Raw genomic sequence first — 18421 nt, 5'->3', positions numbered from 1 at the left:
CCAGGTGCCGGGGGTCGGGGGGCTCTGCCCGCTCCCCGCCCGCCCCGCGCCAACTTTCCGCTCCTTCCCCCGCCGGGAAGTTGGCGCGGGCGGGGGCTCGGGGGGCTCGGGGCGGGGTTCCCCGCGGCGCTCACCTACGTCGGCGTTGCAGAAGGCCTGTTGCGGGTGGATGGGCGAGCAGCTGCAGGCGTCGGCCGGGCGGGCCCTGCCGAGCAGCAGCACCGCCAGCCAGGCCAGCAGGCTGGGCAGCGCGGCGGGCATGGTGCGGGGCTGCGGGCGCGGCCGCCCGGCCCCGATCCCGCACGCACCGCCGGGCCCGGCCGAGCCGCCGCCGGGAACTCGGGTCCGGCCGGAGCGGGCGCTCTGCGGCCGCCGCTCCGTTGCCTTCACGGAGCCCGTTCGCTTCCTCCCCGCCGCGCTCGGCCTCGCTCTTTAACGTGCTCCGGGGATCTGCTGCTCCTCCTCCGCGTGGCGCGGGGCCAGCCCGGCTGCGCCCGCCCTCCGCGGGATGCGGCTCCGCCGCGACCGCTGCCCCCGCCCCGGCACGCCCCCCCGGCCCCTTCGCTCCCGGGGCCCAAACCCCCGCAGCGGATGGCCGGAGCGGCAGCAGTTCTGTGCCCGAGAATCCCTCCCCACCTTGGGCTCCTCCACCCCAGCTTGTCCCACAGCCGAGTCAGCTCCCCTGCCTGCTTCCTGCCCCCACTGCGGCTCCTGTGCCCCTGCCCCAGGCCTCGTGCCTCTCCCCACGGCAGCAGCTCCTGCCCTGGAGCACAGCTCCAAAACCCCACCTTGTCTCTATCCTGGATGCACGATGGGGTTTAACCCTGGTGGGCAGCTCAGCCCCCAGCTGCTTCTGGTTCATTCTTCCCAGCCGGCTGGTGAGAGAACTGGGAAGGGGAAAGTGAGAAAACTGCTGGCTGAGATAAAGGTGAAGCAAAAGCCACACATAAGCAAAGCAAAGCAGGGAATTCTTTCACCCCTCCCCACGGCAGGCAGGTGCTGAGCCATCTCCAGGGCAGCTGAGCTCCAGCCTGGGAACGGGCCCACGATGGTGATTCGGGAGGACAAACACCATCACTCAGAATGTCCCCCCTTCCTCTGTCTTCCCCCAGCTCTATAAGCTGAGTATTATTCCCTACAGTGTGGAATACCCTTGGGTCAGCTGTTCTGTGTCCCCTCCTGACTCCTTGTGCCCTCCCCAGCCCCTCACTGGTGGGATGAAGAGCAGAACAGGCCTCAAGCTGTGCAAATGCTGCTCAGCAGTAATGAAAACATCCCTGTTATCAACACCGTTCCCAGCACAAATCCAAAACACTGCCCTACGCCATCTAATATGGAAAAAAACAGACTCTATGCCAGTCCAAACCCACTCGCTGTGTCACCATGGAGGTGTCAGGATGCTGCTGCTGCTGTCACTGTACCTGTACTCTGTGCCTGGCTGGCTGCTGAGAGTGCTCCATGTCTCCAGTAGTGCCTTTGTCCCAGTGGAGCAGGCAGGGCCACAGCTTTCAAGCACAGCTGGGCCAGGTGTCATGGGCATGTGTTGGCAGGACAGCCACCACCACAGCCATAAAATATGCTCCTGAGCCAGCCTCTTGTCACAGCACTGCCATGGATACACGCAGAAGAGGGAGGTAACAGAGAGCTCAGCCTCCAGCAGGAGAAGAAACAGAACTGTGCAGCTGGACCCAGCCCAAACCCTGCCTGAGCCTGCAGGAACACAGGGGAGGTGACAGCATTGACAGCGCTGGGATGCTGGATGACACCTGGAGATGGGGCCCCAGGTTGCCAACTCTAGCGTGGGGCCCACGGCCTGCAGAGGCTGCAGCAGCAGCAGGAAATGAGGCATTGGTGCTGCTGCTCTGAGGGCAGCGCAGTGCTCAGGGCAGGGGCCCAGGGGTGCCTCGGCCCAGGGGACAAGAAGGGACCAGGTAGCAGGAACAGCCACTGGCACAGCCCTGGGGCCACAACAGGTGCTGTGGAGCTGCCAGCGCTGGGCTGGGAGGGTGACTGAGGCCAGGAGAGATTGCCAAGTGCCAGTGATGGCTGAGTGGCCATCATGGACTGTGGCCAGCTGGCGCCCAGTGTGGGCTGCAAAAGCATGCTGGGTGCCCTGGGCCGGGTGCTGCATGATCCCCAGGCCACGTGCAGGGGCCAAAGCCAGGCCTGTCTGCAGGCTGGGGACAGGTCCTGTCTAGAGACAAGCGCAGCCCAGCGCTGGCCGAGTCATTGTCTGGGCTAAATGAAAACACATGTCTGGCCTGCAGCTCTGCATGGCTCACAGAGGTGCTGACACTGTAAACAGGGGTGGGGGGAGCAGCCTGGCGGGGTTCTTGGGAGGGCCCCAACCGCTCTGTGGATCCTTCCACCCAACCACAGCCTGACTGCTGCCCCGACAGGCCCCCTCCCTCCCTGTGCACGGCTGGACCCACAGCAGAGCAGTGCCAAGGCATGGCAGAGGGATACAGGGGGCACAAGGGCCCCTCAAAGCACAGTGGCCAGGCCCAGCTCTCTGAAGCCCGACCTGCTGGCAGATCTGCCCTAGGGGCAGTGTAAAAGGGACCAAAGTGGGGACACCACAGAACCAAGCACCGGGCCTGGTGTGAGGATATGCTGCCCTGTGACCTGGGGCAGGCCAGGAGCCACAGTCCCCTTGGTCAGGGGGTCAGGAGGGCCCTGGGGCCAGCAGATGCCCCTTTGGCCCTTGTGGCTTCTGAAACCACACAAGTTCCTCCTGGGGGCCACGGGCTGCGGCAGCAGTTTCACAACACGCTGGCGAGCGTGGGGAGGGCTCCCTGGCCAAAGCCCTGGGCTGCTGTGAACGCTCCTCAGCTGCTGCTGGCTCTGGGAAGCAGAACTGCAGCTCCTGGCTCTGCTCCTGCACCGAGCACAGCAGCCCTTGCACAGCATGGCTGCACTGCTGCCAGCTCCCAGCAGTTCTGTCCAGGGCTCAGCTCTTCCCAGAGCTGACAGTTCTGGGGCTGGGAGCATTTCTGGGGTTGGAGCCATGTGCAGCCAGGGCTTGGAGAAGACAGACGACCAGCACACACACACACCTCTGAGGGTGTGGCCTGAGAATGGCACCAGGATGGGCCCACTTCACATCTGGCCACAGCTGGTGGCCCCATCAACCACACCCCCTGCCCCATAGGCACAGCCACTGTGCTGGAACCACAGTGGTGAGGGAACTGCTGCATCCTCTGTGCTCACAGGAGCAGAGGTACACAAACACTGTCCCCTCCCATGTGAGACTTTTCTCTGAAACAGGCAGAGGTACACAAACACTGTCCCCTCCCATGTGAGACTTTTCTCTGAAACAGGCCACTCGTCACCCCAGCCATCCCCTCACCCAGCTGATGGGAAAAGGGAAGGAAATCCAGCTTCTGAAGAAAAAGCCTGATTAAATCCCCCCAGTCTGACCCTCTCTGGCTGCACACCCCACTCCACCCAGCGAGCCCCATGGCACACGAGGCACAGCTGTACAGCTCGGGCTCAGCTGCAACCCCAGAGCATGGATGTCACCAGAGCCACCGAGCCACCGCAGATGGTTCTGTCGCAATTCAGGGCTGGGCACTAGGGGCTGCACTGGGGCCTGACTAGGCACCAGCACTCCAGGACCTGGACACTGTCCCGGGGCCGGGAGCACCCTGTGGTGGCGGTCCCTTGCCACCAGGTGCCACTGCCGAAACACTCGCACCACACCTGCTGCAGCTCAGTCAACACTTTACAGGAGAGCCCAGGGCCAAGGACACAGCTGGGAGCGCTGCCTGACATCTCTCATGGACCCCGGGCTAGGAGCAGGCTAGCAGGGCCTGCCCACACGCCTCCACTCGCTCCAGATGTATGTTAAATAAACTCAATGCCCTCGTACTTCACACTGCCAATCCTGGTCTCGGGCAGGAGGAAGCGCCCGTCCAGTGTGAAGGCCATGATGTAGCTGGAGATCTTGCCATTGTCCTCCTCTGACTTCAGCGCCACGATGATCTGGTCGTCCGTGTCCGGGATGAACTTGAAGGAGGAGAAGCCATGGGTGGGAACCACGTCGCCCACGCGCGCCACCGTGACGTGCCCGAAGTCCTGGGTGGAGCTGAGCAGCAGGTTGGTGCCCCGCCGCTCGTCCGCCTGCTCGCTGTAGCGCTCGTGGCTGGCGCGGCGCGGCAGGAAGAACCAGCGCTGCAGCGTGTCGCTCCAGGAGGCCGACTCGTGGATCAGGTACCCTGCGGCAGGAAGTGGAGTGAGACCACACGGGCCACAGCCACGCTGGGGCGGGACCGTCCTCCTTCCCCTTCCCCTCCAAAACACCCCACAGCCCCATACAGGCATCCCCTATGAACTCTTCTGCCTGCTCCTGCCCTACTGCCTGGCAGCAGCCCCACAATTCTCCCCAGAGCTAAGCAGGGGCACTCAGCACACCCCACTCTGCCTGGGGGCACAGCTGCCAGGCCCAATGCCAGATGAGCCACCCTCTAGCTGCTCCTGGCACAGGCAGCAGAGGAAAAGGACCAGGACAAGGGGAGATCTCTGGCCTCTGGCAGCCTTTAAATCTCCCCCAGTGCCAGTATCCCCGGGGAGGGTGACTGTATGGCTCTGGAACCATCAGAGTGTGGGATATGGGGTGGCAGGAGGTTGCCCTGCTCCATACCTGGGGGCCGGATCCCCGCTGCAGCCCTCAGCGCGTTGTAGTTTGTCACCCAGTTCTCGTGGCTCACGTCACCCTTGTAGCCAATGACCTTCACCCACTGGGGGTTCTCGTTCACCACTTCCCCTGTCGTGGTGGTCCACTCCTTGCCCAGTCCTCCCACGTACAGGTGCTCATCCTTCACTGCCAGCCACTCCGCCTTGAAGCCTGTGGTGGAAAGAATGTCCTGAGGGGAGCTCAGTCAGCACGTGGCCACCAGACTGTCCCACATGCCCCACACCCTGCACCCCTGAGCCTGGTGCTGGTGACAGTGTCCCCCCTGCAGCCAGCTGGTCTCTCAGCAGGAGCTGCCCTCTCTTGGCCAGGCTCAGAGGTCACAGGAAAGGCGTACCCCACCCCAGCAAGGTGAAAAGAGCCAAGGGCTTTACAGGACAGGACAGGAGCTCACCTTTGCCCACAGTGCCGTCCCCATCTGGGAGGATCACCCAAGGCACCACCTTGTTGCCCTCGATCTGGTAGACCACACCTGTCCGGTCGTCCACCGCGTACAGCTTCCCGTTGAAAACCACCAGCTCTGAGAGCTCCATGCCCCGGCCCTTCTCCGCCAGGTGGGACTGCAGCATGCTCTCATCCTTGTCCCACTCCACCGTCACTCTGTCCCCACTGTCTGACAGTACCAGGTAGCCCTTCTTCAGGTAACTGAACCAGGTGTGCTCCTGGGAGCCCCGGGACTGCGTGTCCAGGTCGGCAATGACGCCGATGCGGTAGCGCACGCCCTCGGGGTTCCTCTGCGGCGGGGACAGCGGGTACGTGTCGTTGTAGCGCTCTCCCGCCCGCAGGCCGAGCTGCCAGGTGCGGGGGCTGGGGGGGCCATGCCGTGCTGGGGAGGAGCGGTGCAGGCAGAGCAGCAGCAGCAGAAGCCCCACGCAGGCTGAGGACAGCACGATGGCCTTCCAGCGCAGTCGGAAGCGGGGGTCAGCACCCTTGGTCATGGACGCGAGCACGGGCAGACCACCCACGCTGATCCGGAGGGGGCTCATAGACTCATGGCAGGGCGGGACGGGCATCAGACAGGGGGCGAGCAGAGCCTGGTGGGAAGAGGGGAGCGAGAAGGTCAAAGAGCTGGATTTGGTGCTGACTGAGCTCGGGGGACAGCAGAGCACAGCCATGAGGGGCCCCATCCCCTCTCTTGCAGCAGAAGGTGCTCCCACCTCACGCAGCTAAGAGGCACCACGCCCAGGGGCTGTTTGCTGCTGGAACCACCCTCAGCCCCTCTCACCTGGCTCTCTCTGCGCCCCCTGCCCAGGAGCCCCAGCACCTTGGCAGGACTGCACGACCTGCCCGGCAGCTCTATCTGTGCCATGGTCACTGCAGCTCAGGCAGCGAGCTGAGGCACCTGGCTCAAGGTGAGCCCCGTGTCACAGTGTCCTGGGGCACATCCCCACAGGGTCCTGGGAGGAAGTGGGTTCCTCTCGGGCGGCAAGGATGACCCTTGCTGTCTCCAGAGTGGCTGGGCAGCCTGGCCCAGCTCCCGTGGCCCTGAGAACCGACCCCACTGATGAGCTGTGAGCTTGTCCCCAAGCCACGCAGGGACACTGGGATACGTGGCAGCTCCGCCCAAGCAGGATGCCAACACCTGAGCAGGAAGCGCAGTGCCCAAGGGACTCACACCCGGACCTGCCCAGCCTCACAGACACAGGACCCCTCATCCTGGCCCAGGACACAGCGTGTCCTCCACGTGTGAGCACTGTGAGCCCACCCGCGGGCTGGGGTGCCAGCAGTGCCCTCAGCGCCACCTCCCTCCCTGCAGCACAGGGGACGTGGCAGCGCCCCGGGCTCCCGCAGACGGGCACTCCGGGCTGCCCGGGTGGCAAGCAGCCACCACTGGACCCGTGCTCAGCCCGTGCCATGCAGCCCGGGGCAGAGACCCCCATCCCGGGGCAGAGATCCCCAGCCGCCATCGCAGGGCTTTCTACAAAAGGCCCGTGCCGCAGGGTCTCAATGTGCCTTTCAGCAGCCGGAGTGGCAAACAGAGGCGGCATTGAGCGTGGGGGGCCGGCCCCGGGCAGGGGAGCTGCGGCACAGCACGGAGCCCCGGCTGGGGGCACGGCAGTGCCTCTCGGTCCCGTCGGGATCCCGGAGCGTGGGCCTGGCAGAGCCCCGGGGACCCCCTCGGTGCGCTGACCCCACAGCGCTTGTAACCCGCTCTGAGCACGGCCGCGGGGACCCCCGGCCAGGGACACGGGACGCCCCTCTAAGGACGCGGGGATTGCCCGCCTGCGCCGGGCGCGCCCTCGGGGACCCCCGCGCCCCCTCCCCGGCCGAGCCGACGGGCAGCCGGGGCACCGCCCGGACGGAGCGGGGCCCTGAGATCCCCGCGGCCCCGGGACCTCCGCGCGGGGCACAGCCCCGAGGAGCCCACGGCTGCCGCCCGGGAGGGTGCTCGAGGCGCGCGGTGCCCCCGTCCGGTGCGGACCCCCGCCTGCCGGCCCGGCCCCGCGCGCCGCCGCCGCCGCGCCTGGCAGCGGCCTGGCCGCTCCGTCTGGCGCACAAACTACAACTCCCAGGAGACCCTGCGCGGCACCGCGCCCCCGCCGCCCCTCCCGCTGCGCAGCGGGGCCTGCCGGGAGCTGTGGTCCGCGCTGAGCAGGGCCCGCCGGAGTGGGCGCCGCGCACGGGCGGCTGGAGCCCAGCGGCGGGGGCGGTGCGGGGGCCCAGCTGCCTCTGCGGGGTGGGCACAGCCCGGCTGCCCGGCGGGCATGACCCCCGCGCTGCCCTGCTCTAGCCCGCAGCACATTCTGTCCTTGGCCCGGTTGCCCCCTGTGTCACGCCGCCACTCGGGGTGGGAGCGGGGTAAACCCAGCCCCGCGCCTTGGGACCCGTGTGCGTGCCCGGCTGTCACAGGCTGCAGCCCGGTGCGGCTGTGCTGGTCGCGCTGCCCTCGGGGCTGGGAACGGCCTCGGCGACGCCGGCACGGGGCAGGGTCCTGCGCCGGGGCCAGCCGCACCCTCCGGGATCCCGGGCCCCGCGGCAGCTCCGGGGAACCGCTGGCAGGTGCCGCCTCCGCTGCCGGTGCGGCGGCCCCGGAGCACGAGCGGCTGGGGCGGGCGGTCCCGGGAGCACGCACGGTTAAGGCAACCGCGGGCGCACATCTGGCGGGGGAGGGCTGCGAGCCTCGTCCCGTGCCTCGCTGCCTCCTGCGCTTCCCAAAAGTGCATTTCCGCCCGGGCCGGGCGAGGCGAGGCGGCTCCGGAGCGGGAGGCAGCCGTCGGCCGCGGGCAGGCTCTGCGCTGGCCCGGGCGGTGCCCTAGGGCAGCAAAGGCAGCGCCGCGAGGGAGAAGCCGTGCCCCGAGGTAGGTGGGGGCAGCTTTGGGAGGCCCGGCGATCACCCCCGGAGCTGCAGGGGCCGAGCTCCCACCGGCGGGCGGTGCCGAGGTCCCGGGGGGCGGCTCCGCCTCGCCGAGCGCTCGGGTGCCCTGGCACACGCCCGGCCAGGGGGGCCGGTCCCTGAGCCCCCCCGGCCGAGCCACGCCCTTGCCTTTCCTGCGAAGGAGCAGTGGGGGCCACACGGCTGAGCCTCACAGTAGTCTGGGGGCACAGCCCGACCCACCGCGGCTCTGGGAGGACACAGATCCCCCCCAGCCCTGCCCCAGCTGTGTCCCCAAAAAACTCATGGCTACAAACACATCAAACCCCCGCTGGGCCACCTTCGGCATCTCTTGGGGGTCACAGTGGCTGTTGTGACCCAGCACAATGTCTTGCTGGTGCTACAGAAGCTGGAGGGCTGCAACTAACCCGTGCTCCTTCCCCACATCTGCCCCATGCAGCTCCCACCCTGCTGCCTGCCGGCTCTGCCCTGCTCCAGGGAAAAAAGGGCTCTGCAACCGTTCCAGCGTCTGCAGCAGCACAGGGGGCACCTGGCCCACCAGCATGACCCCAAGGCACAGTGGTTCTGGCTGCTGTGCAGGGAAGTTTGTATCCACCACCCTAAACAGAGACGGGTGCAGGTCCTGCTGCCTCCACACTGCCCCGAGCTCCTCATCCTTCCCCTAGGGTTTGTTCCGTTTCATCCTAGTCTTCATCTCCATCTGGAAAGTATTTTGGGATGTTTTGACTTGCAGTCCCAAGGCTTCTGCAGCCACTGAGTTTAAATCTCTGACTGATCCTGGAGAGCAGCCAACCCTGAGGGAAATGCGTGTCCCTGGCAGGGTGGTGTGTGCCCATGTGCAGGTGGGCACACAATGCCCAGCACACCTGCAGGGTGCAGGGGGGCACGCTGGGGGCCCAGTGATCCCCATGGGCTGCTGGCAGCACCCTGCGAGCACCACACACTCGCCTCTGTCCCCAACAGCCTGGGAAGCACTGCCTTCCACCATGGGAACTTCCTGTGGAGGGTTTCTCCTCGTGGAGCAGCTCCCTGTGACAGTGCGCTGTGCCCAGGGCCCGGCCTGCTCCAGATCCTAGAGGGATGCCTGGTGTGACAGTCCCAGAGCTGGGGGAAAGCCACAGGCTTCCCAAACCCGGCAGGCTGCGTGCCCTGCTCAGCGCTGTGTGTCTGGCACAGCTGGGGGCCAGGCAGGCTGGGCAGAGCCAGGGCTCCCCTGGTCACAGCCGCTCACAAGGCCCTGGCCGGCCGCCTCCACCTCTATCCATGGATCCGCTTGTCCCCTGCCTCCCTCCACACCTGGCAGCACCGACACAACGGGGTGAGAGACAGGCAGTGGGAAGTGTGTGCCGCGGCCAGGCCCTTGGCAGAGGGTTTGAGCAGCAGGAAAAGCCCTTGGAGCCTTTCCCAATCCCTCCGCCCCTTCCCAGCTCCAGTGAGTCATGATGCAGGCATCCGCCCCCGGAGCCCTCCACTCCGCTGCGGGAGCGCACGTGGTCCCTGGGACCCCGCACCTGGGGACAGTGACAGCAGCCACCGACCACCGACTGAGAGCAGGCGCTCACCACAACCACAGGATTCTGCCCCAAAATCCGTCATGGCCTGGCTGAGCCGCACAACACAGGGCAGGGCTGAGAGGGCGCTCCGCGATCCCGGCGGAGCGCAGCCGGGCGGCTCTTTGGGAGGGGACACCGGCGAAAGCCACACGCATGTCCCACCCCAGGGAGGCGCCTGGCTGAGATAGGAGCCAGGCAGCAGCCATCCCCGTCCCGCTCGGAGCCTGCAGCCGCGGGATGCCCGGCGCTGGGCACTGCTACGCCCCTGTTTGGCCAGGGCTGTCCAAAGGGCGAGGTGCTGCGTGCCCGGCCCCACGTCTCCAGCAGATACGCTTCTGATAATAGAGGGAGGGGTCGCGAAGTGCCCGGGCTGGGCCACAGTGCCACCACCACTGCAAATATTAGTTTTGGCCCCATACAGGGTGTGGGCTCTTGGAAAGGTTTCAGCCAGCTCCCAGATAGGGCTGCCAGCCCACATCCCTCTTTCTGGAGGAGGGGGTCTCGTCCCCTTGCAAACCCTTGGGCTGGCAGCCCCCAAGGCACAGGAGCCCCTCGCAGGAGTAGGGTGCAGATGCCCTCTCTGGGCCCACCTGGGGTCCCACACACAAGCAGGGCTGCACCCTGGCATTTGCCTCATGGCATCTGGGCTCTCTGTAATTTTTCAGGTGCTGACATCCTAAATTGCTGCTCTTGGGCGTCCATGGGAGGCAGCTGAAGCCAGGCTGGGCTGGAGCAGCAGCACTTGGTCCAGGACTTGGCCTGCTCAGAGGCTGCTGCTCTGCTCCACTCTCAGCTCCTGAGGTAATCCCATCTGCCATATGTGCCAGAGCTCAGGGGCTGCACATGAGCCCAGAGCCCCCTAACTGCCTCAGCGTGGGTCTGCACAGGTGCTCACTGGGGTGACACTGTTCCATAGCCCAGCCAGAACCCTGGGGCTGTGCAGTGCACAGGTCCTGTCCCAGGACAGCTTGGGGCATGGCTGGGCTGGGAGTCTCCTCATTCCTGTCCCCCTCAGCTGTCCCTGGCACCTCACAGGGCCCTGCCAAGGCATGGAGGGGCTGTGGGTGCACGGTGTCCTGCTGATCTTCCTGCTGCCCTGCCCTGTGGGGAGCCAGACCAGCTCCCTCCCTGACCAGCGATGGTGGACAGACCCCAATGAGGCCTCGTCCCAGCACCAGGCTGCCAGCACCAGGTGAGGGGACCCCTGAGCCAGGGTGCTCTGCAGTGGGGGCCAGGGCAGCCCTGGCACCGCAGACCCCCCGCCCCCCCGTAGCTCCTGTTGTGCTTTGCTGTCTGCCTTGCCAGGGCCGCGCAGGAGCAGAAGGCTGGTGATGCCCAGGAGGGGCTGCCCCCACAGCCCCGCTGTGTCCGCTGCTGCCCCTCACCTGAAAAGCGCTTCTACCCCCAGTACCAGCCCATGCCTCAGATCAACATGACCATCCTGAAAGGTGAGGGCTGGCAGGACCCCACGCTGTGCTGCCAGCATTGCCCCAGCTCCAGCGCTGAGGTGGGCTCACAGTGCCAGCTCCTGCACAGGCTGGGAATGAGAAACTGGGGTGGTGCCAGTGGTCCTGTGCCCTGCACAGACAGGGGGCAGGAGCCACACTGGGGTGTGAGCCGCCCCTGCTCTGGTGGCTTCTGGGCAGCAGCATCAGAGCCTGGGGAGAGGCAGGGGCAGGACTGGTGGGTCCCTGCTCCCTCCATCCGCCTCTGGGGAAGGGGCTCTTGGGGTGCTGGGTTCAGCTCTGGCCCCTGCCTGACAGCCCAACTCTCCCTCCCTGCTCTGCCCAGGAGAGAAGGGGGACCGTGGTGAGCGTGGCATGCAGGGCAAGTTTGGCAAGACGGGGGTGGCTGGCAGCCGGGGCCACGCGGGGCCCAAGGGACAGAAGGGCAGCATGGGCGCCCCCGGGGAGCGCTGCAAGAGCCACTACGCCGCCTTCTCCGTGGGCCGCAAGAAACCCCTGCACAGTAACGACTACTACCAGACCCTCATCTTTGACACGGAGTTTGTCAACCTCTATGACCACTTCAACATGTTCACGGGCAAGTTTTACTGCTACATCCCCGGGATCTACTACTTCAGCCTCAATGTGCACACCTGGAACCAGAAGGAGACGTACCTGCACATCATGCGCAATGGGGCGGAGGTGGTGATCCTCTACGCCCAGGTGAGCGACCGCAGCATCATGCAGAGCCAGAGCGTCATGCTGGAGCTGAAGGAGCAGGATGAGGTCTGGGTGCGGCTCTACAAGGGTGAGCGCGAAAACGCCATCTTCAGCGACGAGTACGACACCTACATCACCTTCAGTGGCCACCTCATCAAGTACAGTGGGGACCCCTGAGCCCCCGCACCCCTCCTGTGCCAGGCCAGGTGGCCAAGGAGCCCCTGTCCCTCTCATCCCAGGAGTGCCACCCCTATTATGCTGTTAGTCACCCTAGTGCCACTACCCCCAGCAGCTGCACCAGTGTGTGAATTCCCTCGCTCCAGCACCTCAAGGCCAACCAGACACACCTGGAAGAGTTGGAGCACTTGTAAGCCCCTGCCACGTTAGTGACCAGGAAGCAGCTGCTCCCCTGGCAGGGGTGGGGGGGCAGGGAGCTCACTCCCTCTCCCTGCTCCAGAGCTGGGTTTACCAGGCTCAGCCTGTCGCGGTGCTGGCACAGCAGCACAGTGTGACTGCTTGTGCCCTGGTGCCAGGCAGCACAGACACTTGCACAGTGCCACGCTCACCTCCTGGCACCAGGCTGTGCTCCCCAGCCAGAACGGACAGAAGGTGCTCAGCACCATCCAGAAAGGCAATAAACCACTAAGGGCCCTCCTGCCTTCCCCGGTGCAGGTGTTGCAGTGGGGGGCTGGGTCCCCCTGTGGGGAGTGAATTGTGTCAGTTCCCTCTGCAGATTCTGTTGCTGCTCGCTGCAGCCTCTGCTCAGGAAGGGCGCTCTACCCACCAGCAGCCCTGGGTGTGGGGCTTTTGGCCTCAGCCACTTCCTCTTCCCTTAGGTTATCTGCTGGCCAGGCTTCATGTTTGTGTAGATGCAGCAGCAGCATGGGCCAGCATTCTGACCCCCCATTCAGCTCATGCCACATTAAACACCTCACATTTCCAGCCTTGCTCACACCTTCAGTCTCCTCTTGCTTTGTGTGTGGGGAGGCTCTGAGGGACTCAGGGCAAGGTTCTGCTCCTGGGGAGCAGGGGCTCCCAGGAGGGAGCTGGCATGGTGCTGCTGAGATGGGGTGGAGAGGGAAGAACAAACTGTCCCTGGAGAGCCGGGGACCTGTGCCAGGCACTGCACGGGCCAGCTGTGCCCCAAGGGCCAGGAGCTGCGTGCAGTGACAGAACTGTTAGCCGGGGAGCAGGACAGGCTGGCAGGGCTGTCAGAAGTGCAGGTTATGCGACACATCCACGGAGAGGAGGTAGATCTGAGGTGAAGCCAGGTGTCAGGGTCTGGAGTGGCAGGTCCATGGCTGGGCTGAGCAGGGCTGCAGCTGCAAACCAGCACCCCAAGCACAGGAGGGAGGGGACCCGGCTGCGGGGACTCAGGATGACCTTAAACAGAGCCCTGGCCCCATATGTGAGGAGTGGGTGGATGGTGGGGGCTAAGTGAGGCAGGTCAGGCCGCTCACTGCTGTGGGGTGGGGGCATCAGCGCAAGGCCCCCGCCCTGTCCCATGGCATGGGCAAAGCTCCCTGGGGACCAGGCACCATCTCCGTGCCAGCCTGCCCAGCAGGGCCTGTTACATCCCAGCACACAGATTCCCATCCCGGTACAGAGATTCCCATCCCTGGGACACGCGATCCATTCAGAGGCGTGCGGTTTCTTCCCAGGACACGCGGTCCGTCCCGGGACACCCCGCCCCGGGACACGGGGGCGGGCGGTGCCCGGGGCGGTGCGGGCCGGCGGGCGGAGCTCCGGGGCCGCGCCCCCCAGCCGAGCCCGGGGCCGCGGCGGAGGAGCCGGCCGAGGCGGAGCGGGCGGCGCGGCGGCTGCGGAGGTGGATGGCGGGGCCGGGGCCGAGGCCGCGATCGGGACCAGGACGGGGACGGTGATGGGGATGGGGATGGGGTCCGGGAGCGGGACGGTGGTGGGGACGGTGGCGGGGCTGGCAGGGCCCGGTCGGCGCTGGCCGCGGTGCTGGCCCAGCCCGGCCCTCACCTAAACTCCCGGGGCAGCTTGCAGCCGGCGGCGGACATCCAGGGAACCACTGTCCTGCACGACACCATCAGCGACCGCCCGCAGCCCCTGCCGGGTGAGGCACCGGGAGAGGGATGGGGATGGTGCCGGTGCCAGTGCCGGACCGAGCTGCACAGGCAGGGCTCGCTGCTGACCCTGACCCGCCGCCCCACTGTTCCCAGCAAGGTACTTTGACACGAAGACCACGGAGCCCATCAGCTTCTTCTTGACCGGTCTGGAGGAGCTGCTGGCCTGGCAGCCCAACAGCAACGATGAGTTCAATGTGTCAGCCGTGCCTCTGGCCAAGCGCCAGCCCCCGCTCCTCAGCAGGAGGCCCCGGACGCTGGTGTGCCACGACATGCGTGGCGGGTACTTGGAGGACAGGTACGTGCTAGGTGGAAGGTGGAAGGGAGGTGTGACAGCAGAGCTCAATGTCTCAAACTGCCAGGCAGTTGTGTTTCTGTCTGACACGTCTCCTGCCGGCTCAGCCACAGGTGAGCAAGGATGGGGTGTTTGGCTCAGTGCTTGGGGAGCCTTGCTCAGGCTGGGATGTTCAGAGGTGGCTCAGTGCCACAGCTCTGCCCAGCTCCTGGCTGTGAGTCAGGCTCCTATCCAGCTTCACAGCGTCTGTCAGCGTCCTTCCTGCACTGCCCAACCCTTTTCCCTCTGCAGGTTCATCCAGGGCTCGGCCACACGCAACCCCTACGTCTTCTACCACTGGCGCTACATCGACATCTTTGTCTACTTCAGCCACCACACTGTCACCATCCCGCCCGTGGTCTGGACCAATGCAGCGCACCGGAACAGCGTCCCTGTTCTGGGTAGGGGCAGGGCTAAGCCTGGGCCAGCCCCAGCAGTGAGGTGGACTCTCCAGGATGTGCAGCTGACCCCTGGCTGCCTCCGCAGGCACATTCATCACGGAGTGGACGGATGGGGAGAAGCTGTGCGAGGCGTTCCTGGCCGGCGGGGAGGAGGCGTACGGCGCCGTGGCCGAGCAGCTGGCCCGCATCGCCCAGCACTACCGCTTCGACGGCTGGCTGATCAACATAGAGAACACGCTGAGCGTGAGTCCTGCTGGCCCTGCTCGCTGCCCTGCCTTTGTGCTGTTCCCGTGGGGAGCCCCCTGCCCCGTGCCCTCACCCACCCGTGTCTCTCTCTCTCTCTCCTGGCAGCCGGCGGCGGTGGAGAACCTGCCCCTCTTCCTGCAGGACCTGACAGCACGGGTGCACAGCGCTGTGCCAGGAGGGCTGGTGATCTGGTATGACAGCGTCCTGAAGGATGGCACATTGAGGTGGCAGAATGAGCTGAATGATCAGAATAGGTGAGGCTGGAAAAGCTGTCCCTGGGTGGGGGGCATGAGCCCACCCCAAAGCCAGCATGGCACCAGTCAGGCACAACCTGCACAGCCCTTGATGAGGCCGCGTGTGACCACAGCGTCTGCCACTGTGACCATTGTCCCCAGGATGTTCTTTGATGCCTGTGACGGGCTGTTCACCAACTACAACTGGAAGGAGGAGCAGCTGGAGCGCACGCAGAGGCTGGCTGGTCCGCGCCTAAACGATGTCTATGTCGGCGTTGATGTCTTTGGCCGTGGGGATGTGATTGGTGGTGGCTTCGACACTGACAAGGTGTGTGTGACAGGGCTGGACCAGAGTGTGACCCTGACCTCTCCCAGTGCAGGGCTCTGAGCTCCCACTGCGGCCCTGCTGGGCTGTGCTGTGTTGGGCTGCTAAGCTGGGGATGAACAGGTGAGGAGTGAGGGATCCCAGAGTGCTGGCCATGCATGAAAAGATCCCAGTGCTGCCATCCCTGGAGAGGGAGATGCTGCAGCACATCCCTCTGGTGTCCTGCCCCACCATGGGGCCAGTGGAACCTGGGGGTAGCAGGGACAGGACAGGGGACAAGGTGACTCCCTGGCCTGGCCCATGCTGCTCACTGCTCGTTTCCGCAGTCCCTGCGCCTGATCCGCCAGTTTGGCCTCTCTGCAGCCATCTTCGCTCCTGGCTGGGTCTATGAGCACCTGGGCAAGGAAAACTTCCTGCAGAACGAGAACAGGTGAGGGCAGCTCAGCGGGGAGGGTGTTGGGGGAGGAACTGGGCTAGGAGTGCCCTGGCTCAGGAAGGCTGTGGGGTGGTGGGACACAGCTACAGGGACACTGTGGCTGTCAGAACACCATGGCTGCTAGCCAGGAGCAGCTGGCCCCTTTCTGCCCCAGCTGAGGTGATACCTGAGGCTGTGCTGGGCAGTGACCGTCACAGGGGTCTCTGCCCTGACACCCATCTTTGCCTCCAGGTTCTGGGGCTCGCTGGCAGAGTACCTGCCCACGCACAGCATTTGCACACTGCCCCTGACCACCTCCTTCAGCCTGGGCATGGGCACCAGCACGTTCCTGGACGGGAAGGTGGGTGCAGGGTGACAGCTCTGCTCTGGTCAGACTGGGCTGGGCTGGGCAGGGAGGTCCCTGCTCTTGGCTCCCCCAGCTCAGCTCTTCCTGTGCTGTAGGATGAAGAGTCTGGGCCCTGGTATGATCTGAGTGCGCAGGACATCCAGCCACTGTACCCAGAACGGCAGGGCACACTGAGCACCGGCTGCTGCCTGCAGGATGCCTGGTGTGGGGGCAGCTCCCTGCAGCTGCAGGGGATCATTCCCCCCGGCGAGGAGCGCGTGGCTGTCCGGTGAGTTGGGGAAAAGCCCTTCACCCCTCCTCAGCGCTGGGCTGGCACCATGTCAGCCTAACATGGCCTGCATGGCCTGAACTGTGTGGCCCCGGGCCTGGTGGCGTGTGTGCCCAGGCTCTGCCCACACTGCACAGCACACCTAACACTATGCACCTTCTTTTTGTCTCTCTCTCTCTCTGTCTCTGTCTCTCTCTGGGTGGATTTGGGGTCATCAGCCTCTTCTCTTTGCAGATGCCAGCCCCTCCCAAGGTCTTCCTGACCCTGCTCTACAAGCTGGAGGGGCCACAGCCCGATGACTTCACAGTGGCACTGGAGGTCACCACCTGGGACTCGGGGATGTGCTTCGAGGGCAACCCCACCTCCCTGCCCGGTGAGGATCCTGTCCCCCCGTGCTCTCTGCAGTGAGCACCTGCTGCAGTCCCTCACCCCTGACCTGGCTCCCTCTGGCAGAGCCCAATGGCCGGTACCACCCCCGGTTCCTCCCGGCACCGCCGCCCGGCCTCGCCAAGCTGCTCGCCGCCTGCCACCGTGGCTCCCATGGCTGGACCAGCCGGTGAGTGCCCTGCCTGCATCCTGTGTCCACAGGCAGGCACGGGACGCCAGGGCTCCCTGGTACCATTTTTTCTGCCTCTTCCCTCTCAGGTGCTATGAGCTGGAGCTGCAGGACTGCAGCCTACGAGACCTGTCCCTGATTGTGTCCCGCCAGCAGCCCAGCATGCAGGAGACATCCTTCACCTGCCTCCTCGGGGAGGTGCGGGTGAGTGCCTGCCTGGTGGAGACACCTGCCCGTGCCCCCCTTGTTCTGGGAAGGTGGGGATGCCTGCCCTGACCCTGACGGTGCTGCGGTTCCCTCGCAGGTGCTGGACACGGCCAGCGTGGCGGCCTCCCCGCCGCAGGTGCACAGCGTGATGGCCTCGCAGCTCTGGTGGCAGGAGGGCCCCGAGCCCGAGCAGCTCTCGCTCAGCCTCACCCTGCGCTGGTCCTTCCCGCCTGGCCGTGCCAGATGGTTCCGTGTCCTGAGCCAGGGCGCCCGGTGCCGCCTGGGCCAGACGGCGCCGCAGGTGCTGGGGCTGGCGCAGGGCTGCCTCTTCCGCGTCGTGGGGCTGGCCGTGCCGCGGCCGGCGCCCACACAGTCCTGCCGGCTGGAGCTGCTGGTGGAGCCGGTTCTGCGGGATGAGCTGCCTGTGGACCCCGAGCTCTGGGGCCGCCTCGTGCTGGTCTATTCCGCACCAGGCAGTGGCACCAGCTCAGATGGGCATTAAAGCAACTGTGGTGCAGCCCGTGCCGTGTCTCCTCCATGTGGTGGGTGGGCTGTGGTGGGGACACAGGGAGGCTGCATTTCATTACCTGGGGCTGGTGAGTCCCTTTCCTCCCACCCCTGTGGTTGTCTCAGCCCTCACTGCAGGGGCCCACTGGGTGCTGACCAGGATCCCCAACATGTGTGACCCCAGACTGGGGCACCTGCCCTGAGAACCCCACCAGCTCCTGCAGCCCTCACTGTCTCAGGCTGCTGCCCACAGGCTGTGTATACTGGCCGTAAGACCCCAAGGCACGCAGTCCCCTCAGGGCTCAGCCTGGTGGGGAGCTGCCAGCACGGGCTCTGCAGCAGCCCAGCCTGGGTGACCGCTGTGCTCATTAACGTGGACCCAGCCCAGTGCCACCAGCCTACACTGCCTCCCCAGAGCATCTTGTGAGGAGGAGAGAAAATTTATAGCAGCAATTATTTTCTCACAGTCTGGTGAGCAAGCAATTAGCAGGCAGGAGCAGCCGAGCACTCCTGCAGTGGGGTCCCAAGCCCTGTCCCCAAACAATGCAGGCTCTGCCAGGGACACCAATGCCAGCAGTGGAGCTGCTGCTCCTGAGACGGAGCAGGAACATATTACCTGATGGCCTGAAGAACGAAGGGCTAGGCCCAGCCAGGAGAGGGCTCTTCATGCAGCACCCTGCTCCCTCACCATGGTGAGGCTGGGGGCCCCAAGGGTTCCCCATTT

At 65.5% G+C, this 18421-nt stretch overlaps 5 protein-coding genes across 7 annotated transcripts in view; 2 read left to right on the top strand and 3 right to left on the bottom strand.

Moving 5' to 3' along the window:
• Window positions 1-481, bottom strand: part of TIMP2 (TIMP metallopeptidase inhibitor 2) — an 8344-nt gene extending 7863 nt beyond the window's left edge. The window contains exon 1 of the mRNA XM_039716146.1: window positions 135-481. Within this exon, the coding sequence (XP_039572080.1) occupies window positions 135-261 (127 nt within the window). The 5' untranslated portion in view covers window positions 262-481. The remainder of the gene's footprint in view (window positions 1-134) is intronic.
• Window positions 482-658: 177 nt separating this feature from the next.
• LOC120505516 lies at window positions 659-2169 on the bottom strand. The gene is made up of 2 exons (XM_039716141.1): window positions 1422-2169; window positions 659-887 (listed from the first exon to the last, which is right to left on the bottom strand). Exons 1-2 carry the CDS (start codon window positions 2129-2131, stop codon window positions 674-676), a joined length of 924 nt encoding a protein of 307 aa, XP_039572075.1. The 5' UTR covers window positions 2132-2169; the 3' UTR covers window positions 659-673.
• A 1537-nt stretch (window positions 2170-3706) lies between these two features.
• On the bottom strand, window positions 3707-6401 carry CANT1 (calcium activated nucleotidase 1). The gene is made up of 3 exons (XM_039716126.1): window positions 5088-6401; window positions 4643-4846; window positions 3707-4217 (listed from the first exon to the last, which is right to left on the bottom strand). Exons 1-3 carry the CDS (start codon window positions 5818-5820, stop codon window positions 3847-3849), a joined length of 1308 nt encoding a protein of 435 aa, XP_039572060.1. The 5' UTR covers window positions 5821-6401; the 3' UTR covers window positions 3707-3846.
• A 1401-nt stretch (window positions 6402-7802) lies between these two features.
• C1QTNF1 (C1q and TNF related 1) lies at window positions 7803-12699 on the top strand. Of its 3 annotated transcripts, none has more exons than XM_039716143.1 (5): window positions 7803-7992; window positions 10246-10381; window positions 10596-10772; window positions 10886-11028; window positions 11372-12699. In XM_039716143.1, the coding sequence occupies exons 3-5, from the start codon at window positions 10630-10632 to the stop codon at window positions 11920-11922; spliced, it is 837 nt and encodes a 278-aa protein (XP_039572077.1). In that variant the 5' UTR covers window positions 7803-7992; window positions 10246-10381; window positions 10596-10629; the 3' UTR covers window positions 11923-12699. The 3 variants fall into 3 exon arrangements, with proteins under 3 accessions (XP_039572077.1, XP_039572076.1, XP_039572078.1); XM_039716142.1 differs by having other exon boundaries at window positions 7824-7992; window positions 10616-10772; XM_039716144.1 differs by lacking the exons at window positions 7803-7992; window positions 10246-10381 and having other exon boundaries at window positions 10649-10772; window positions 10854-11028.
• A 424-nt stretch (window positions 12700-13123) lies between these two features.
• On the top strand, window positions 13124-17734 carry ENGASE (endo-beta-N-acetylglucosaminidase). The gene is made up of 15 exons (XM_039716219.1): window positions 13124-13153; window positions 13407-13573; window positions 13752-13828; window positions 13935-14136; window positions 14425-14573; window positions 14659-14816; window positions 14925-15073; window positions 15215-15380; window positions 15704-15807; window positions 16045-16153; window positions 16255-16427; window positions 16646-16800; window positions 16881-16983; window positions 17073-17187; window positions 17288-17734. Exons 1-15 carry the CDS (start codon window positions 13124-13126, stop codon window positions 17690-17692), a joined length of 2262 nt encoding a protein of 753 aa, XP_039572153.1. The 3' UTR covers window positions 17693-17734.
• Window positions 17735-18421: the final 687 nt, after the last annotated feature.

This window comes from Passer montanus, unplaced genomic scaffold (assembly GCF_014805655.1).
Source record: "Passer montanus isolate IOZ18808 unplaced genomic scaffold, ASM1480565v1 scaffold35, whole genome shotgun sequence".
Lineage (NCBI taxonomy): Eukaryota > Metazoa > Chordata > Aves > Passeriformes > Passeridae > Passer > Passer montanus.
Note: the sequence above shows the minus strand (reverse complement) of the source record. Positions and strands in the feature narration are given on the sequence as shown.

Bases quoted from the DNA above. Each gene is read 5' to 3' on its own strand.
- ENGASE (XM_039716219.1), top strand. From the start codon at position 13,124: ATGACCTTAAACAGAGCCCTGGCCCCATAT. The intron at 13,829-13,934 runs GTGAGGCACCGG...CACTGTTCCCAG, and splicing joins CCGCCCGCAGCCCCTGCCGG to CAAGGTACTTTGACACGAAG. The intron at 14,137-14,424 runs GTACGTGCTAGG...TTCCCTCTGCAG, and splicing joins GGCGGGTACTTGGAGGACAG to GTTCATCCAGGGCTCGGCCA.
- C1QTNF1 (XM_039716143.1), top strand. From the start codon at position 10,630: ATGGAGGGGCTGTGGGTGCACGGTGTCCTGCTGATCTTCCTGCTGCCC. The intron at 10,773-10,885 runs GTGAGGGGACCC...CTGCCTTGCCAG, and splicing joins CACCAGGCTGCCAGCACCAG to GGCCGCGCAGGAGCAGAAGG. The intron at 11,029-11,371 runs GTGAGGGCTGGC...TGCTCTGCCCAG, and splicing joins CAACATGACCATCCTGAAAG to GAGAGAAGGGGGACCGTGGT.
- CANT1 (XM_039716126.1), bottom strand. From the start codon at position 5,820: ATGGGGCCCCTCATGGCTGTGCTCTGCTGTCCCCCGAGCTCAGTCAGC. The intron at 4,847-5,087 runs GTGAGCTCCTGT...TTTCCACCACAG, and splicing joins GGACGGCACTGTGGGCAAAG to GCTTCAAGGCGGAGTGGCTG. The intron at 4,218-4,642 runs GTATGGAGCAGG...TTCCTGCCGCAG, and splicing joins AGCGGGGATCCGGCCCCCAG to GGTACCTGATCCACGAGTCG.
- LOC120505516 (XM_039716141.1), bottom strand. From the start codon at position 2,131: ATGCAGCACCCGGCCCAGGGCACCCAGCATGCTTTTGCAGCCCACACT. The intron at 888-1,421 runs GTACAGTGACAG...TCCCCTTCCCAG, and splicing joins CAGCCAGGCACAGAGTACAG to TTCTCTCACCAGCCGGCTGG.